This window comes from Bombina bombina, chromosome 1 (assembly GCF_027579735.1).
Source record: "Bombina bombina isolate aBomBom1 chromosome 1, aBomBom1.pri, whole genome shotgun sequence".
Taxonomy (NCBI): Eukaryota; Metazoa; Chordata; class Amphibia; order Anura; family Bombinatoridae; genus Bombina; species Bombina bombina.
This window is the reverse complement of record NC_069499.1, coordinates 441,672,836-441,693,124: the sequence shown is the minus strand read 5'-3', so window position 1 is coordinate 441,693,124 and position 20,289 is coordinate 441,672,836. Positions and strand designations below refer to the sequence as shown.

The 20,289-nt window shown below is 37.1% G+C and overlaps 1 protein-coding gene across 1 annotated transcript in view; it reads left to right on the top strand.

The window, feature by feature from the left end:
* The window catches only part of LOC128645411 (bile salt export pump), a 124,103-nt gene that overhangs the window by 48,094 nt on the left and 55,720 nt on the right, over positions 1-20,289 (top strand). Inside the window, exons 14-18 of the mRNA XM_053698400.1 lie at positions 507-632; positions 924-1,127; positions 11,806-11,976; positions 16,213-16,408; positions 17,504-17,585. Coding sequence (XP_053554375.1) covers positions 507-632; positions 924-1,127; positions 11,806-11,976; positions 16,213-16,408; positions 17,504-17,585 — 779 coding nt within the window. The remainder of the gene's footprint in view (positions 1-506; positions 633-923; positions 1,128-11,805; positions 11,977-16,212; positions 16,409-17,503; positions 17,586-20,289) is intronic.

Genomic DNA, 20,289 nt, shown 5'->3' with positions numbered 1-20,289 from the left:
AGGAAGCACTGCAGCGGCTCTCAGGATTCAAAGGTAAATTTTTGAAGAAAACGCTTGAAATGTCAATTTTGATTAATTAAAGTGCCCTTGTTTTTAATAAGATTATTAAAAAATGGGCACTAATTCGTCAAAATTGACCTTCACTTTAAACTGAAATTCAATATACAAATGGAGAGAAAAGCCTTAACAATGCATTTTAACCCTTCTTTGCAAGTTGCAGTAGCAGGCAGTTTCAAAGCCTGTGATAGGCCAAAAAAACGGTTGGCAGTAAGAATGGTCCTTTAGCCTTGATTGGCATAGTCTTTCTGTACTTTTTTTTTCTAACAGAAAGATTAATCTTGTAAAGTTTCTGAAATATTGTTCTTTAGCTTTGTGTGGCTCCTTTCTACCATAAATCGCAATCCTTGCTTAATAGAATTATATTTTTTCATTCTATAGTTTTGAATTATCCCCATTTAGTTGTTTGTAAAAAACAGTAAATCATATTGTATTTTTTGTGTTTACAGATTTTAGAAAAATTAAACATGATTATTAAATCAGGTGAGACAACAGCCTTTGTAGGCCCAAGTGGAGCAGGAAAAAGTACTACAATTCAGCTTATTCAGCGATTCTATGATCCTGATGAGGGTATGGTAAGTTTGCAACCTCTTTCTAAAGTTATTACTACAGTATTACTAGAAATACAATTACTTTTGCAACTTGTAATTCAAAAACCTCCCAAAAGAGATGATAAAAATCAAAGGTAGCATTGTAAATGTTATTTGTGTTTTTGAGAACAATTTCACTGACATTTGCACCTTGTATAATTAATCTATAAATTATTCATAAATAAAATATTACAAAGGAATCATTCTTGGAGATTGGACATATACTTTAAATATGTATTTCAACATACATATAATATTTTGTTGTTTTTTTGGTAGGTGACATTAGATGGGCATGACGTTCGTTCCCTTAATATTCAGTGGTTGCGTTCTTTGATTGGTATTGTGGAGCAAGAGCCAGTTCTGTTTGCTACCACAATTGCTGAGAACATTCGGTTTGGTAAGGAAAGTGCAACAATGGAAGACATTGTGAATGCTACAAAAGAAGCCAATGCCTACAACTTTATCATGGATCTACCTCAGGTAGCCATCTTTATTTTCTATTCATGCAATATATGTGCAAGTCATACATCTGTCAGGTATTCTTAGAAGATATAATACATATGCCAATTAATCTTTTAGTTAGATTTTTGCTACGGAATTCCATAATTTGAACATCATTATTTGTATTAAAATTCAGTGTTCAAATTATATTTTTATGTTAAGGTAAAATGAAAGTTAATGTAATACCTCTGCTGTTCTTCTGAAATACATTTTATAAGATTTGGGGGCATATTTATCATGCGCCGTATGGAGCTTGAGGCCCCTTGTTTAGACTGCTGCTCCATAACTTGTTTGCCTGCTCTGAGGCGGCGGACAGAAATCAACCCGATTGAATGCGATCGGGTTGATTGGCACCCCCTGCTAGCGGCCCCTGTGTTTGGCCTCGCATGTTGCTCACTTTAATCTGTAATAAGTCATGTGCATTTGTATCATAGTCTTTGTCATTTTCCTATACCTAAAGTATGGAATGTCTAGTACAGAGTTTAAGAGGAATTATTGATAGTTTGCCAAAATTATTAGTATAAAAGAACCATAATATTTTGAAAAATTATCTTATAGTCATATCCTAAATGGTTTTTAACTGGTCAGATTCTAATTAAAATAATGAAAGGTGCTGTAAAAAAACAAACAAACAAAGAAAACAAAAAATGTTTTACATGTGTGTACTTGTATGTTATCTACAGAAAGGACAACATAATGATTATGATGTCTATAAATGTATTTGTTTAAGCAAAGTACATAAATAAATCAGAGGTAGAATGTCATTAGACATAAATCCATCGGAATTATGTTCATTCCATTCTTGTAATATTGGGTGAAAAATTACGTTAAATGTTTTTTCACAAAATCATCACACACGGGACATGTAGAGGTTAGAAAAACTATTTTATTCTGATAACATATAATTCTAAAACTAGTGGGAAAGAAAATAAAAAGAAATAATTGTGGAGATAGTAATTATTAAGTTTAGTTTTTTTGTATCTCTGTTGGATTCACATTTGTATATTCTACTTGATCTTCCAGTTGCTTTACATTTGTATTTTGTATTTATTTTACACTTAACTCTTCTTACAACGCATTTGTATATTTTGGTTGGTTTACATTTGCATGTTCTTCAACTCTTTTATCTTTAAGTTTTTTTCTGGCAGCTCTAAATTTTCATCTGCTGGATGCTCTACAGCTGTATCTTTTGGTTGTTTTTCATTTGTTTCTTCTGGTTGGTCTGTATACAATTTTTTTGTTTTTTGTGTGTGTTTCTTCTGGTAGTTTTATGCCTGAATTTGCAAGCTGACCTACATTTATCTATTCTGGAAATGTGTCTGCTCTGGATGCCCTGCATTTTTATGTTATGGCAGCTTTACATTTGTTTCCAGTATTGTTTGCTCCTGTAGCTTCAGGGGTGGTTGTTTGCTTGTTTGAATATTTGGCTTTGTTTTTGTCTGGACCTTAATCTGATTATTACTATAATTTGGGTTTTGGCCATGTTTCTTTCCAGATTTCCTGCATATCTTGTTTCCTTTTTTCTTATTTGACTCATTTTTGTGATCTTTTTCCACCTCTTTTCCTGCTTGCTGGCCCATATTCTCTCTTACTTGCAGTCCCGCCTTCTCTACTGCTTGCTGATCTGTCTTCTCTTCTGGCCGTTGCCCTGCTTTCACTACTCCTTGCTGACTTGTGTTCCCCCCTAGCTGTTTTATTTGATTATCTCCTGCTTGCTGACCTATGTTTTTTCCTACTGGCTGACCTGCCTTCTCTACTAGCTTTTTTCCTTTCTTCTCTCCTGCTTGCTGACCTACCCTCTCTCCTGGCTTATTTCCCTCCTGATCTCCTGCCTGCTGACTTGTCTTCTCTTCTACTTGCTGACCTGTCTTCCCTCCTTGCTGTTTTAGATGCTTCTGTCCTGTTTGTTGACCTATCTTTTCTCCTTCTGATTGACCTGTCTTCTCTACTAGCTGTTTCCCTTGATTCTCTCCTGCTTGATTACCTATATTTTCTCCTATTTGCTGACCTGTCTTCTCTCCTGCTTGCTGAACTGTCTGTTCTCCTGCTTGCTGACCTGCCTTCTCTCCTACTTGCTGACCTGTCTTCTCTCCTTGCTGTTTTACTTGTTTCTCTCCTGTTTTCTGACCTATTTTTTCTTCTACTGGCTGACCCATCTTCTCTCCTAGCTGTTTTATTTGCTTCTCTCCTGCCTGCTGACTTTTCTTCTTTTCTGCTTGCTGACCTGTCTTCTCTCCTGCTAGCAGACCTGACATCTCTACTGCTTGCTGACCTTTGTTTTCTCCTACTGATTGACCTGCCTTCTCCACTAGCTTTTTCCCTTGCTTCTCTCCTGCTTGCTGACCTATCTTTTCTCCTTCTGATTGGCCTGTTTTCTCTTTTAGCTGTTTCACTTGCTTGTCTCCTGATTGCTTACCTATCTCTTCTACTGCTTGCTTACCTGCCTTCTCTATTGCTTGCTGACCTGTCTTCTCTCCTGGCTGTTTTCCAGTCTTCTCTATTGCTTGCTGGCCAGTCTTCTCTCCTAGTTGCTGACCTATCTTTTCTCCTACTGGCTGACCCATCTTCTCTCCTAGCTGTTTTATTTGCTTCTCTCCTGCCTGCTGACTTTTCTTCTTTTCTGCTTGCTGACCTGTCTTCTCTCCTGCTAGCAGACCTGATGTCTCTACTGCTTGCTGACCTTTGTTTTCTCCTACTGGTTGACCTGCCTTCTCTACTAGCTTTTTTCCATGCTTCTCTCCTGCTTGCTTACCTATCTTCTCTCCTGGCATATTTCCCTCCTGACCTCCTGTCTGGTGACTTGTCTTCTCTTCTGCTTGCTTACCTGTCTTCTCTCCTGCTAGCGGACCTAACTTCTCTACTGCTTGCTGAATTGTCTTCTCTCCTGGCTGTTGTCCTGTCTTCCCTTCTACTTGCTGACCTGTCTTTTCTCCTGCCAGCTGACTTGCCTTATCTATTGCTTGCTGACCTGTCTTCTCTCCTGGCTGTTTTCCTGTCTTCTCTCTTGCTTGCTGACTTGTCTTCTCTCCTACTTGCTGACCTGTCTTCTCTTCTGCTTGCTGACCTGCCTTCTCTCCTTGCTGTTTTACTTGCTTATTTCCTGCTTGATTACCTATCCTTGCTTCTTTTTGCTGACCTGTCTTCTCTCCTTCTTGCTTAACTATCCTTTCTCCTACTTGCTGACCTGCCTTCTCTACTGCTTGCTGGTCTGCCTTCTCTACTGCTTGCTGACCTGTCTTCTTTCCTGGCTGTTGGTCCATCTTATCTACTGCTTTCTGACCTGTGCTCTCCACTAGCTGTTTTATTTGCTTTTCTCCTGCTTGATGACCTATGTTTTCTCCTACTGGCTGACCTGCCTTTTCTATTAGCTTTTTTCCTTGTTTCTCTTCTGCTTGCTGACCTGTCTTATCTCCTATGCGCTGACCTGTCTTCTCTTCTACTTGCTGATCTGTCTTTTCTCTTTGCTGTTTAACTTGGTTCTCTCCTGTTTGCTGACCTATCTTTTCTCCTACTGGCTGACCCATCTTCTCTCCTAGCTGTTTTATTTGCTTCTCTCCTGCTAGCTGACTTGTGTTCTCTTTTGCATGCTGACTTGTCTTCTCTCCTGTTAGCGGAACTGACGTCTCTACTGCTTGCTGACTTGTCTTCTCTCCTGGCTGTTGTCCTGTCTTCCCTTCTGCTTGCTGACCTGTCTTCTCTCCTTGCTGTTTTATTTGATTCTCTCCTGTTTGCTGACCTATCTTTGCTCCATCTGATTGGACGGTCTTCTCTACTAGCTGATTCCCTTGCTTCTCTCCTGCTTGATTACCTTTCTTTTCATCTATTTGCTGAACTGTCTTCTCTCCTGCTTGCTGAACTATCTTTTCTCCTACTTGCTGACCTGCCTTCTCTACTGCTTGTTGGCCTGTCTTCTCTACTGCTTGCTGACCTGTCTTCTTTCCTGGCTGTTGGTCTGTCTTCTCTACTGCTTTCTGAACTGTGCTCTCCACTAGCTGTTTTATTTGCTTCTCTCCTGCTTGCTGAGCCATATTTTCTCCTACTGGCTGACCTGCATTCTCTACTAGCTTTTTTCCTTGCTTCTCTCCTGTTTGCTGACCTATCTTTTCTCCTTCTGATTGACCTGTTTTCTCTTCTAGCTGTTTCACTTGCTTGTCTCCTGCTTGATTACCTATCTTTTCTCCTGCTTGCTGACCTGTCTTCTCTATTGCTTGCTGATCTGTCTTCTCTCCTGGCAGTTTTCCTGTCCTCTCTATTGCTTGCTGACCTGTCTTCTCTCCTAGTTGCTGACCTATCTTTTCTCCTACTGGTTGACCCATCTTCTCTCCTAGCTGTTTTATTTGCTTCTCTACTGCCAGCTGACTTGTGTTCTCTTTTGCATGCTGACCTGTCTTCTCTCCTGCTAGCGGAACTGACGTCTCTACTGCTTGCTGATTTGTCTTCTCTCCTGGCTGTTGTCCTGTCTTCCCTTCTGCTTGCTGACCTGTCTTCTCTCCTTGCTGTTTTATTTGCTTCTCTCCTGTTTGCTGACCTATCTTTGCTCCTTCTGATTGGCCTGTCTTCTCTACTAGCTGATTCCCTTGCTTCTCTCCTGCTTGATTTACTTTCTTTTCATCTATTTGCTGACCTGTCTTCTCTCCTGCTTGCTGAACTATATTTTCTCCTACTTGCTGACCTGCCTTCTCTACTGCTTGCTGGCCTGCCTTCTCTACTGCTTGCTGACCTGTCTTCTTTCCTTGCTGTAGGTCTGTTTTCTCTACTGCTTTCTGAACTGTGCTCTCCACTAACTGTTTTATTTGCTTCTCTCCTGCTTGGTGAGCTATATTTTCTCCTACTGGCTGGCCTGTCTTCTCTGCTAGCTTTTTTCCTTGCTTCTCTCCTTCTTGCTGACCTATCTTTTCTCTTTCTGATTGACCTGTCTTCTCTACTAGCTGTTTTCCTTGATTGTCTCCTAGCTGACCTGTCTTCTCTCCTGGCTGTTTTCCTGTCTTCTCTATTGCTTGCTGACCATTCTTCTCTCCAAGTGGCTGACCCATCTTCTCTCCCAGCTGTTTTATTTGCTTCTCTCCTGCCTGCTGACTTGTCTTTTCTCCTGCTTGCTGACCTGCCTTCTCTATTGCTTGCTGATGTGTCTTCTCTCCTGGCTGTTTTCCTGTCTTCTCTCCTACTTGCTGAACTACCTGCTCTACTGCTTGCCAACCAGTCTTCTCTCCCATCTGTTGCTCTGTTTTGTCTCCTGCTTGCTTACCTGTCTTCACTCCTAGCTGTTTTCCTTGCTTCTCTCCTACTTGTTGACCTGTATTCTCTACCGCCTGTAAGCTTGTGTGTCCCCCTAACTGTTTTATTTGCTTCTCTCTTTCTTGCTGACCTATATTTTCTACTACTGGCTGACCTGTTTTCTCCACTTGCTGTTTTCCTTGCTTCTCTCCTGTTTGCTGACCTGTCTTCTCTCCTACTTGCTGAACTGTCCTGTCTTCTGACTTATTTCTTTCCTTCTCTCTAGCATACTGACCTGTCTTCTCTTCTGCTTGCTGACCTGCCTTCTCTACTGTTTTCTGACCTCTCTTCTCTCCTGGCCGTTGTCCTGTCTTCTTTTCTTTCTTTTTTCCTTGATTCTTTCCTGCTCTCTTCTGCCTTCCTAGAACCAAATCTTTCCAATGTATACCCCTTTTTGCTCTTAAGCTGATTTTCCTATTTTCATTAAAATCTTGTTTTCGTAGAGAGTCCAGATTATTTGCTTCTTTAGGATTGGATGATACCATATCTTCCTCTTCACTGCTCTTTGGTTTTCCTGTAAAGTTTTTATTGTTTTTATTTTCTGGCAAACCCACTTTCAATGAGCTGTAATGTTGTTTTTTTTTTTTTTGTATTTCTACAAAAATAGAAACATAAATATTTATAAATATAATACAAAATTAAAGACACACTCAAATGTAAAAATAATAATAAAAAATATATACAGGACCACTAGTAATTGGAGAAGTCAAAACACTAAAACAATCTTCAAGATGTGCTATCTAGATTCACCATGAATTTGACATATATAGAACTGAAGCACCACGGGGTTCCAGACATTATGGGATGGAAACAAGCATTTATTTATAAAAGGAGCAAACTAGTAAAAACAATTATTTTATGTCTGTAGATCAAAACCAGAAGTAAAGAGACACTAAAGCCAAACTTAAACTTTCATGTTTCATATAGAGCCTGGTTTCTCAACATCCGGGCCGTGGCCCAGTACCGGGCCGTGATAGCCCTGCTGGTGGGCCCCGGCCTGTCAGGGCCCCACTGCACACCCTTACCCCACTGCACACCAAGGGCAGACTGATACCCTTCAAGGTCCCAGGAACACTGTCTCACACTGAACAAAATGTATTAAATTATATGCAACTGAACATGGTAGCCTCCCTGCCCTGCCCCCAACAGGCCCCTCAACCTCCAGATCCAGGACCCCCAACATTAAGGTCCAGAGAAAGGGTACCCAACCTCCAGGGCCAGACCCCACACTCCATGGCCCTCACAGTCACAGACCCTCGCCAGGGCCCCTCTAAACTCACACTTTTTTTGCTTAGTTACTGATAGGGCAACTGAAAACTCCAGCTTAAGGAATGCACCAGGATCCGTGGAGATGCCATTTGTGGGCCCCCTTACTTGCTGGTTCCTCGGCCCAGGTCCTATTTGCCTGGCTGATCAGCTCGCCTCTGCTGCTCACTTAAAACTACCGGGCCCTGGACATGTCTAGCTAAAATTTACCGGGCCTTGAGGTCACTTTGGTTGAGAACCACTGATATAGAGGATACAGTTTTTAGAGGCTTTCCGATTTACTTCCTTTATTAAATTGTGCTCAGTCTTTTTATCTACACACTTTCTGAGACACCACCTACTACTGAGCTTGTGCAAAAATGCATGATGTTTATGTATATGGGTCTGTGATTGGCTGATAGCTGTCATGATATAGAAGGCTGGCAAATTGAAGTAAATTTTGAAATATTCAGAAAAAAATTATCTACAGCTCATTTAAAGTTCAAAGCAAGTATTATTGTATTTAATTTTGCATTTGTTGATTCTGCAGTTCTACTGTATTTAATGGTCTTTCTAATTTGCATAATGTTTCTGAGTTTGGTCTATTTTTAAATAATGGGTATTTATGAAACTGTATGTTAATAGACTACTTTACAACTATCCCATTCATAGTAAGAACAGCAGACTTGCAAAACTTGTGCATTCACTTTTCTTAATTTTTTTAGAACTGATTCAGAGCACTCAGGTGAGTGACCCCTAATGTTGTTTTGGCAAATTGTTGACCTGGGCAGTGGGCCTCTGCATCAACAATTTTGCCAAGTTAGACTTTTCCAGCAAGCCAACTTTAGAAACAGGGCTCCTCTCACTGCTGTAGGGGCCTCCATAGAAAAGGTCATATGTTATGTGCATTAATATTCCTCAATTATGTATCCAGGCATTGTGGTGTATGATTTCAGGAGAAATCAGGAAATGTACATAAATGTGACCCAGAGCTTTGCACAGGAAATGTTTTCACTAAAACAGTGGAAGCATTTTTGTAAATCGCATACATACATACATACTTGGAACTGAATTTATATTTCACTACTATACATGTAAACATTTAACTAGGATACAAATATCCCTTCATCATTCTAATTAAGTGTTTTTCTGTAAAACCTCTTTCTTTTTTGCTTATATAAACCAGTGGTCTTGTAATAAAATCATTAGTTTAAGTATAGGTTATAAAGAATAACGTTTTTGGCCTACCATGTAAAGGTCTCAGGCACTTAAATCCACAAAACGTTTGACAGCACTTAGTTTCAGTAGAGAGTGAGACACAGTCATTGTCCTTAGTGCAGTCTGGTAATAAACATATTGTATGGCTCCTGTGCCTTGATTTCCAAGAATCTGTATGGTTTATGTTGTCCTTATATCTATTGTAAGTTTTGTTTCTGATAAAATCTCTACCAAAATATGGAGGACATGCCCCAGGTCTTCCATTTGTGCTTTGTGTACCTGAGAGAGGCAGGAAAGAAAATGTTAATGCTAGAACACTGTACGATTCTACTATTGTGCTATTCTAATGGCATGTTTCCATATATCAGTATAATAGATATAACCAACAAATGTCTAAGAAAAGATACATCAAACCTTCAAATATTTAAATAAGAGAAATAAATTATCAGCAATATGGTTTAACATCTCAGAGCTGAGCTGAAGATATAAAGAGTTTTTTTTAATACTGTGAAACGTATATTTCAATATTATTATTATTATTTATATATATTTTGAAATAAGGATTTTGATGTTTTATTTAATGGTACATTAAGCTCAACTTAATTAAATAATATAAAACAAATTATTCTCTTTATTTTAAGACAACCTGGAGTGACTGTATTATACTTATTGGGGCATGAAAGTCATAATTAAACATGATTTCAACAGAACATACAATTTAAAAAAACGTACAATTTACATCTATTATCTAATTTATTTTGTTTGCTTGATATATTTTGTGGAAGATGATACCTAGGTAAGTGATGGAGCATTACGGTGTCTTGTGCACTATATACAGTATATATATATATATATATATATATATATATATATCTGTGTGTGTGTGTCAACAGCATTTGAAATATGGCATACAGAGTGCTCCTTAGCCTATCTAGTTATTCTTTTCAACAAAGGATTCCAGGACAAATTGCATGCTGTCTTAATCATAAACGTTTAATTTTGACTTTCATATACCTTTAAGTGTGGTGAGGTTTACGTGAGCCTGCAACATCCTACGTAGTAATTAGTTACCTCAGTACATAAAATCATTTGCAAATTACCCTAATTTGCCATAGCAAAGAGGCTAAGAACATGGATTTCATAAAGACTTTCAAGGGATATATGCCTGATCTGCTCTTGATTTGCAAACTTTGTAAACTGTGCTAACAAAATTACAATATTAAATTATTATTAAACTTCTATTTTACAGTGTTTAGTTGCTGATATAAGTTTAATCATCCTACAATTAAAACGATCACAGTATATGAGATTTGAGTATGTTATACATTTGTCTCTGGAAGCTGTAATACATACTATAATAATTTATTTCCAAACACCATTTAACTTAAACTTTTCAATGTGTTGAGTAAACATTGTTGAAGATAAAGACATTGTTCAGAAAAAAATATGTCTAATATCACTTATGATTTGAATTTTTACAGCAGGAGGATCAGAAAATGATATGTGATATGTTCCTTAGCAAACAATTAGAAATGATACAGACAATGATGTAAACACATTTAACCCTTTGAGTGCTAAGCTGAATTTAATATTTTTCTGTTTTTTACTATTTTCAAAAAACATTTTTTTTTACTTTTTTATTTTTTTCTGCAGATCCCCAAGCCTTATACCGTTGGAAAGGTTAGGCGATTACCTTTCCAATGTGGGTCTTGGGGGTCTGTAGCTGCTTAGATCCCTGAGATACAGGTTTCTAAGCAGCATGCCCCCTTTCACTTTGTATTGACAATTTTAAATAACGTTGCGCAGTGACATCATCACGTCATTGCGCGTGATGTCACCGCATGTAACGGGAAGCCCCAGCGATGCCTGTCACTATGCAGGCCCATTCGCAAGGGTAGGATTGGGTGGTGGCCCCCAGATTGCAAATAATAATAATAATAAACAAATTATTTTAGAAATAAAACAAAATGATGTCTTGATCTTTGATGCTGTTTAACTGTGAGTTAGCATGTTTAAATTAGCTTGAACCCTGTGCTAATCACTTACCTTCTGGTGTAGTTGTTGCTGATGCCAGTCCAAAGAGCACAGCAATGAAGATAAACTTCATTGTGCCTACACAGCAATATACTGTATGTATGAGCGTTCTTCTTTAGGACTGAAAAAAGCGATCATTTAAGAGATGGATCTATGTTTATTTCCAGGCCATTTATATTGGTCCTACAGTACTATGACCCTGACATTACATACAAAATCCCACCCACTTGAAATTAGGGAATAATTTAAGCTCACACGATCCTTGATTACCAGCATTGTTGCCGTCAGAAAACTTGGTAATGGGATACTAGAAAATCACTGGCAATTAATGTCATTGTATATTTTCTATTTAGTTCTTTTATTTCACTTATTGTTTTTCTAACATATTTTACGTATTATTAGTTTGTGCTACCTGGAAAAGAAATTCAGCAAATTGCTTGCCAATTTACCCAGCGTCTGATAAACAATAAAGCATTTTATTTGTAATTATTGTTGAATTCCGGTTACTATATTACTTATGAACAGTATACATTTTGGCATGTCCAGCATTTACTAAAAATAGAAAAATAGAATTAAAATCACATAAACAATTGGAGCGTCAAGAGATTTAGGAGTTTTAGTATGTGAAGCAAATGTAACCTGGTGATGTACTATTAAACTGAAACAGAGGACAATCAGATTAGGGTTTTGACCTAATTATAAATATAATGTAGTCTTGGTATTTAGTATTGAACATGGCTTACAATAGTATAATTAATATACCATGTCATTTCTGTTTTTAGAGATATTTGCATGTTCAGTTTAATTACCGGTATTTATTTCACTTTTGTTATTTTTTTTTTTATTTTATTTTTTTTATTTCTTGAAATATATATATATTTTTCAGCAATTTGACACTCTTGTGGGAGAGGGTGGAGGTCAAATGAGTGGAGGACAGAAGCAAAGAATTGCCATTGCCCGAGCTCTGGTCAGGAATCCCAGAATCCTCCTGCTAGATATGGCCACATCTGCGCTGGATAATGAGAGCGAAGCCACAGTGCAAGAGGCCCTTGACAAAGTTAGTACTTAAATGAAATAAAGAACCTTAATTGTAAATATTTGGGAAAGTTCGTCCTCACAAATGTTATTTAAAGGGACACTGTACCTAAATTTTTTCTTTTGTAATTCAGAAAGAGCATGCAATTTTAAGCAACTTTCTAATTTACTCCTATTATCAATTTTTCTTCGTTCTCTTGCTATCATTATTTGAAAAAGAAGGCATCTAAGCTTTTTTTTTGTTTCAGTACTCTGGACAGCACTTTTTATTGGTGGATGAATTTATCCACCAATCAGCAAGGACAACCCAGGTTGTCCACCAAAAATGGGCCGGCATCTAAACTTACATTCTTGCATTTCAAATAAAGATACCAAGAGAATGAAGAAAATTTGATGATAGGAGTAAATTAGAAAGTTGCTTAAAATTTCATGCTCAATCTGAATCACGGAAGAAAAATTTTGGGTACAGTGTCCCTTTAATTCCTAATTTTAATTGACATTTACAGGGGCAATATGAATCAACTTGTTCCTGAATTTTTATTTTAATAATGAGTTTAATTTTTTTTTTTTTTTATTTTTTTTTTTTTATTGAGGACAGTATAACAAAGCATTATTACAACATAATTGTCATATACATCAATTACTCATAACATGCTTGGTGGTTTGTCGCTGACACAATGATAGTCCTCTTTTTATTTTTTTCCATCCCTTCTATTCTAAAAGGTCACTCTTGGACCTGTGGTGTTATATATGTCCATAAATAGGGATTATTAATAACCATAGTAAACATAACAGTAACATAGAAAAGAACAGAAACAAGTTGAACAAATTGAAATGTGATGAGCCACAGCTGCTGACAACATTATTATCTAAAACAGTGCTTGTACAGTCCCAGCAATCAATTAAATTTATGTAATTTCTAATTGGGAGCTTATAGTTTACCAGGGATATAGGTAATATGGTGTAAACTCTTTAATGAGGAGGCTTAGCTGTACTGTATTGGGGATGTGTGGCATTAAGATTTGGGGGCAAAGGGGGATAAGGGGTTGTAATTTCTAGATGATATTGGTTCTAAATATTATATCCATTCCAGTGAGGTAAAAACTGGGTTGTTATGCTCCTGCCAGAGATATCATAATCATTGCTATGTGGAACTGTCACCTTTTCGTGGATGCCGGTTAAGTTGGGCAGCAGGAAGCTTATAGCAGCATAACAATTAGAGGATTGCTTATGGGTACATTGGTTCTAAAAAGAGATTGCTTTAGTATGTCACTCTCAATGCGTGCACAGCCTATTCTGCCCTTCAGTAACCCCGGCCGTTGGTCACATATCAGGGATCCTATATAGATTAGCCTTCTGTGCCCTATTTGCTTTCTGAGATGCAATGAACCAAAGATATATTAATTAAAAGGAATATCAATCCCCTCATTACCCCATAACACAATAAGATATCATAATCATTAACATAATAATAGAACATAAGTATAATTTGCCAGGTGTGGTAATATCACATATGCCCTGCTGAACATATACACTCATTGAGAGTATCTAGCTGAGTATGTGAGCTATAGGAAACTGCAGGCACCACAAAGCACGAGTAAATAGTAATAGACACAGTCCACTGATATTTATCGCACATAACTTCTAGCAGGGAGTCCAATCATACTCAGTCCCCGGATTATCCCCTGTAGGCAAAATCTGATGGGAAGGGTGTGGGCAAAAATGATTGCTACTTAAATTATAAAATATATGGCTGACATCACATTAAAACATGCCCCAGCAATATCATTGCCCCTACTGCAGAGCGCATGTTGATAGCAACAGAGTCCTATTTAACAGCGCTTCAGTAGTATCTTGCTTGAAAAGAAAAAAACGCCTTCACATTACCCTTCTCCTGTCTTCGGGATATGTCCCTCATTATGAAGGTGTAGGGTGTCTTGCAGAGAGATAACTGGCAGTGTAGATAATGTGTTGCCGTGTCTGCAAGATTCATCACGGTTAGGTTTGCAGGTAAGAGGCTTGTCCGGCATTTGGTGTTGCTTTTTCGGGGGAGCCCTTCCGGGCCATTGCATTAAAACAGCTTGTGCCGGTGTTGTCTGCTGATCGGCCCAATTATATTCAAGAATGCGGTTCCTAGATTTTGCGCTCCACATATTAGGTTCTCCCTGCGCTATTGTAGGCATTTCTGACAGCTCCGCGGTCTTTCCCACTACCGATGGCCGGTTCTTTTGAGGCCGCGATTGCAGCTCTTTGCTGTGAGAGCCTTTGTATGTATTGGGGGGTGGTTGATTACTCATTGAGCTGTGCGGCTCCTTTGGCATGGGTTTGTATTTAGCACCAGTATGCTCGTTGCAGGGTTTTACCACCAGTGAGTCTATCATGTGTGCTGTGGTCTCTTCCTCCAAGTTTAGACGCTTCAGCAAATATTCATACGGAGCTCTCTCAATTAACCTGTGCATGAGGATGTCTAATTTTGTAAAGAAATCTTCAGGTTGCGACAGGCAGCTCTCTTCCGCCATGCTTATCGAGTGTCGCTGAATAAAGTTTTCCATTCCTCGCTGCAAGAAACTTAATGCTGCTTGGTTGTGGAGAACAGTAGATTAGCTTGAGGACTTCTTAGTGAGGTTTTGAAGAGGTTCAGTAAGTCAGTATTGCTGACGGCACTGATGACCCGGCTCTTCCCGGGGGGGAGGTGGATACCTAGTAGTAGGCCGCTGCCTTAGGCCTTAATGTTCCAATCTGAGGTCCCAGTATCTTACAGCAGCCGGGAGAATAACAAATGGGGTCACAATTAGCAGGACTGCGACACCCTTATAAATTGTATGCTTAATGTTGCTGCTGAGGGTTAATAATCAGCGGATTATCAAAGATATCTCTGGAGCACTCAGAATATGCGTCCTATCCAGTACGCTGCATGGACACGCCCCAATGAGTTTAATTTTTTATTATTATATTATTTAACCACTTAATGACTGCCGATGTACCCTGTATGCTGGCAGTCTTTCACATACCCCCTTATGGGCTAGATTACAAGTGGCACGCTAACTGTAGCATGCAAGCAAAATCAGATTTTTCCGGCTTTTTGTTACTTAAATACAGTGTGTATTATGAGTAAAAGTACTGTTACATGCATATTGACACTATCTGATATAAAATAGTTAAAAATAAATTAGTAAAAAAAAGTTATAAGTGCTCAAATATAGATGGTGTAAGGCAGGGGTGAGGTTTTTTGGAACTATATTTTCCATGATGCTCAGCCAACTGAAAGTGTCTGAGCATCATTGGAAATGTAGTTCCAAAACCTCTGTAGGGAAGGTTGTATAAGGTGTTAGAAGAAAAAAAAAGTCTGGAAAAAGTTTTACCATTGCTAAATATGTATATATACTGTATGTGTACATAGATGCATATATGTGTGTACTGATGTATTTAAGTATTTATGTGTTTTACTGCATATGTACTATACATATTTCAAATTCCAATGTTCTTCACTTATAGGATGGTGTACTTTTTTATTGCAAATACAAATATCTATATATATATATATATATTTATATATACCTATAAATGTATATCTATTCTAATAGATATATAGGTATAGATATATATATATATATATACGTATATTTTACATTAACAGTACCAGAAACGTATATATATAGAAATATATATTTAATGATAACAAATACATTATTTTCTATGTGAAGAATATAGTAATGTAAAATATAAGTAATGTGCATTGGGGTTCGCAATTTAGGACTAACGCAGTCGGATTAGCGCACATGAAGAATTGCTATCTTCAATGCACGTTATAGAAATATTAAATATTTAAAATATAAATAAAATGATTATACATATTTTAAAAATATATAGATATATTCTATGGATTACTTAAAATAATCTATAGTACCTCATGTAAAATATTTTAGCCATATTAACATTTAAAAAACGATTTCATTACCTAGTTTAATTAAAATGTTAAACTAGTTAATAAGTTACACTTTTGAACTATGAAACATACTCACAAATAAAATGTGATCTAAATGTTTGATCATGATTTAAATTTGGATATTAAAAATGTCTTAAAATAATTTAATAATTTTATTTATGAAGAATAATAATGTAATTCTTAAATGTATTATTTGGTGGCATTTAATTAGTGGTTTTGTGGTTTTCTTAGTTCTTTTGTGGTATTCTGTGTATCATGACATAAAGGTTTGGTACTTCAGATTTGCTCACAATTTTGTGTTCTCTTTTAAAGGTTCGTTTTGGTCGTACAACCATCTCTATTGCACATCGGTTATCAACAATTAAAAATGCTGATGTCATCATTGGCTTTGAGCACGGAAGAGCTGTAGAGAGAGGAACACACGATGAACTTCTAGAGAGGAAAGGAGTTTATTTTACTTTGGTGACATTACAAAGTCAAGGGGATAAAGCACTCAATGAAAAGAAAGGCAAGAATATGTTTCTTTAAGAATAAAAGTATATTTTTTTACCTTCTCATGATATAACACTGAGATTTGCTAAGAATTTGAAGACGTCTCTTGTTAGAAAAATATTTAGCTTTCTATAGTGCCATAAAGAGTGGATTCCCAACACAATTAATAAAACTTTACAACTCTGAGCAGATCATTTCCATAAGATCGTTACATGGGGAGATGTATCTAACTGTTGAGTTATTTTCACACATTATAAGTCTAGTGCAGTGTCTTTATTTTCTGAACCTACAAGCTTCATGTTTTATGCGTTACAATGATATACTGCTATGTTCTATTTTACTTGAATTAACCCACCATTACACTTGCTTTAAAGGGACACTAATCCCCCCCAAAAAAATGCATGGGTGAGCCAATCACACGAGGCATCTATGTGCAGCAACCAATCAGCAGCTACTAAGCCTATATTGATATGCTTTTTGGGAAAGTATATCAAGAGAATGAAGCAAAATAGATAATAGAAATAAATTAGAAAGTTGTTTAAAATTACATGCTCTTTCTAAATCATGAAAGAAAAAATTTGGGTTTCATGTCCCTTTATGGGTGAGATCAATGGTTCACAAATACACAAAATCCTTTATATTAACTTATTCTGAAATATGCTCATGAAGAGCTTAGATAAGTGTATAATTTAAATTTAATGGACACTGTACTAAAAAAATGTTCTTTTCTTCCTTAATATGTTTCCAATGATCCATTTTACCTACTGGAGTGAATTAAATTGTTTAGAAATAGCATGAGAATTGTGCCTGAGATACCTACACATACTGAAAAAGTTAAATACTGCAGTATTGGCTATAGAAAAACAAGGTAAAAAAAGAGATATCAGAACAAATCAACATCACTGCTGGGGGGAGGGAGAGACAGAGAGCCCAGCCCATTTGAAAGGGTGTTCCTTCATAAAATGCAGAATACCAGAGATCACAAATCTTTCTGCTTCAGTCTGTTTATCATTGTATTTTGTATTGTGCTATAAGGCTGCAGAATATATTGGCAGATTACAAATGAATATAATAATATTATTTTTGCTAAATGAACTATATTATATTTCAGATACCAGTAGCAAAGAATTTGAGGAGCCTAAACTCGAGAAAGTTCAGTCTTTTAAAAGAGGAAGCTATCGGGCAAGTCTGCGGTATGTGAATCATGAATTCAATTACTTTACTAAAGCTCACAGCCGATAGAATAATATATTATGCTTTCTTATAGTATAGAACAAAACATGAAATAAATGGATTTGTACAAATTTATACATATATATGTTTTTAAATGCACCACATGGCTTTGCTATTAAAATGTTCCTTTAACAATGACACATAATTCCCCTCAAAAAAAAACATTGTTTTAGATTGTATATACTAGGTCCTATAATATAATTATATTGTTTAAAACAAGGCATAACATGCATTTAAAAACATCTCATGTCTAAAAATACACCACTAATAATAATAATTAAACGATAATGCTATGCTTGTATATGAGATGGAAACCAAATTCCATATTTGTTATTTATTTTTTTAGTTAAGGGATAAAAGGAGCAAATGGATAAAGAAGGACAGAGAGAGAGGGGGATGGGTAACAAACAGTAGCAGGGAGAGAGTGGAATGGTGAGAGTGGATAATTAAGGTAGAACGTGATTGAAGGGGGGAAATGTATGTATGGAAAGCATGGAAAGGGAATAATGGGGAATAAAAAAGAAGGGAAGTGAAAATAGAGAGAGAAAGGAAGGAAGAAAGAAAGAAAGAAAGAAAGAAAGAAAGAAAGAAAGAAAGAAAGAAAGAAAGAAAGAAAGAAAGAAAGAAAGAAAGGAAAGAAGAGTGTTAAATGAAAGTGATAAAGAAATGCAGATAGAGGATGGAGAAGAAAGAAAAGGAAAATGAAGAAGAAGAAGATAGAAGGGGAAATGAATGGAGAGTGAGTAAACAGGACAAAGAGAAGGAATGGGAAAAAGGAAGCTATGGAAGAGTGATTGGCATAAAGAGAAGGAGATAAAGATAGAGGGGGAAAATGAGACATGGGGATAGAGGGGATGAAAGAGACAGAGAGGATTTAGCTTGGAAAGAAGTTGGGTGAAAAGGGGAAGGGAGGAAGAGAGAGAATGGGAGGAATGAAGAGATGGAAAATAGAGAAAGTGAAAGAAGATGTGGAAATAATTGAAAGGGTTATATAGAGATGTAGAGTAAGAGATAGTGAGAGGAAAAGGTACGGACAAGAAGAGAGAAATGGGTAGATTTATCAAGCAGCAGATGCTGCAATCTAACCATCTCTGAGGTGGTGGACAGCAATCATCCCAATAGGATACGATCAGGATGATTGACACCCCCTGCTAGCGGCCGATTGGCAGCGAATGTGCAGGGGGCAGCATTCCACAAGCATTTCACCAGAAATGTTAATGTTACAGCGGATCATGTCCACCTGACATTTGATAAATCTACCCCAAAGGCTGAAGTAACAAGTAAGGAAGGAGGGGAGAGGTGAAGATAGATAGTAGGGAAGAAAGAAAGGTGAAGGGAAGGACAGGGTAGGGAAGATGAATGGTAGAAAGTAGTGGGAAGAATGACACAGAAAACATAGTGAAATGGAAAATGGAGAATGGAAGGCCAGAGGAAAAGAAATATGTGGTAGAGGGTGGGGGAGAGAGGGGGAGATTGAGAGAAGAAAGAGAGAAGGGATGCAGAGAAAGAGAAAGAAGAAAGAGCAATGGAAGGGAAGACAGGACAGAACATGGGAAGTAAAATGATGGGATTTGCAGGGTAAGACAGGCAAGCGATAGGAGTCAGGAGGGTGAATGAAAAGATACAAATTATACCTTAGAAGCCAGTGACATACAAACAGGAATTGGCAGCTTGGCTGCCAGTGACTTACAGAGACCATGATTAACGCCTTACTGCTAATGATAATTCACGCATTATGCCCCATCATTGGCCTACTTGTCTTATTTGTAGCCAGTTCCTCTTGTGCTGCATTAGGGATTGAGTACATCATCTAACCTTGAAAAATAGGTCAGGTGTGCGGTAAAGCATAAACCACTGAGAACCAATGTGCTGAGTAAACCAATATAGTGCTGCGTTTCTAACATTAACATATGAAGACAAGATAGTTGGATTTAAATAATATTTTCACTGGCAATTTAAGAAACCCATTATTCACCATAGAAAGAATATCAACTAAAGCAAATGAATTAACAACAGGTCACACTGAGATAAAGGTAATAATACAATTTAAATATGCATTAGCTTCACAGCCAATACATTAAGAGGATAGATGAGTAAAACAAATATATGCAGATTAGCTAGAGTCTTATGATCCATTTTTCTTTTAAAGGTCACTTAGAGGATTGAAATGTGCTTGTTTATAATACATACAGCTGTTTAATATTAAATCCACTGTAAGGTTGCAACTACACAGTCACAAAATCAGTCGGTGTTTGAAAGTAAAAATGTGCTCACTGACTTTTCCTACTTATACAGATAAGGCGGAAGGAAAAAGCTTTATTTCCCTGCTGTTGGTCTCCATAATGCTATAGAAAACATGTTTTGATAAAATCTTCAGGTTTCTATTCATTTTAATGAACAAAGAAACTTCATTTTTTTTTTTTCATGCAATCAACCAAATGGAAGCTGTATGTGAAAATATAATTAACTTTTCATGGAATCTGCTATATTTAAGTTTTCTGTTTTAAGATTTTACCAGAGATTGACTTTATAAGAAGACTGATGTATGTCAGTAGTTTAGGTCAGAGTAATGTTTAGGGGTTCCACCCCGGCTATGTTTTCTTGGACAGGAAGTGCAGGTAGGAACATGAATAGTGTAGTCCAGCAGCACTATTTATGTGATGT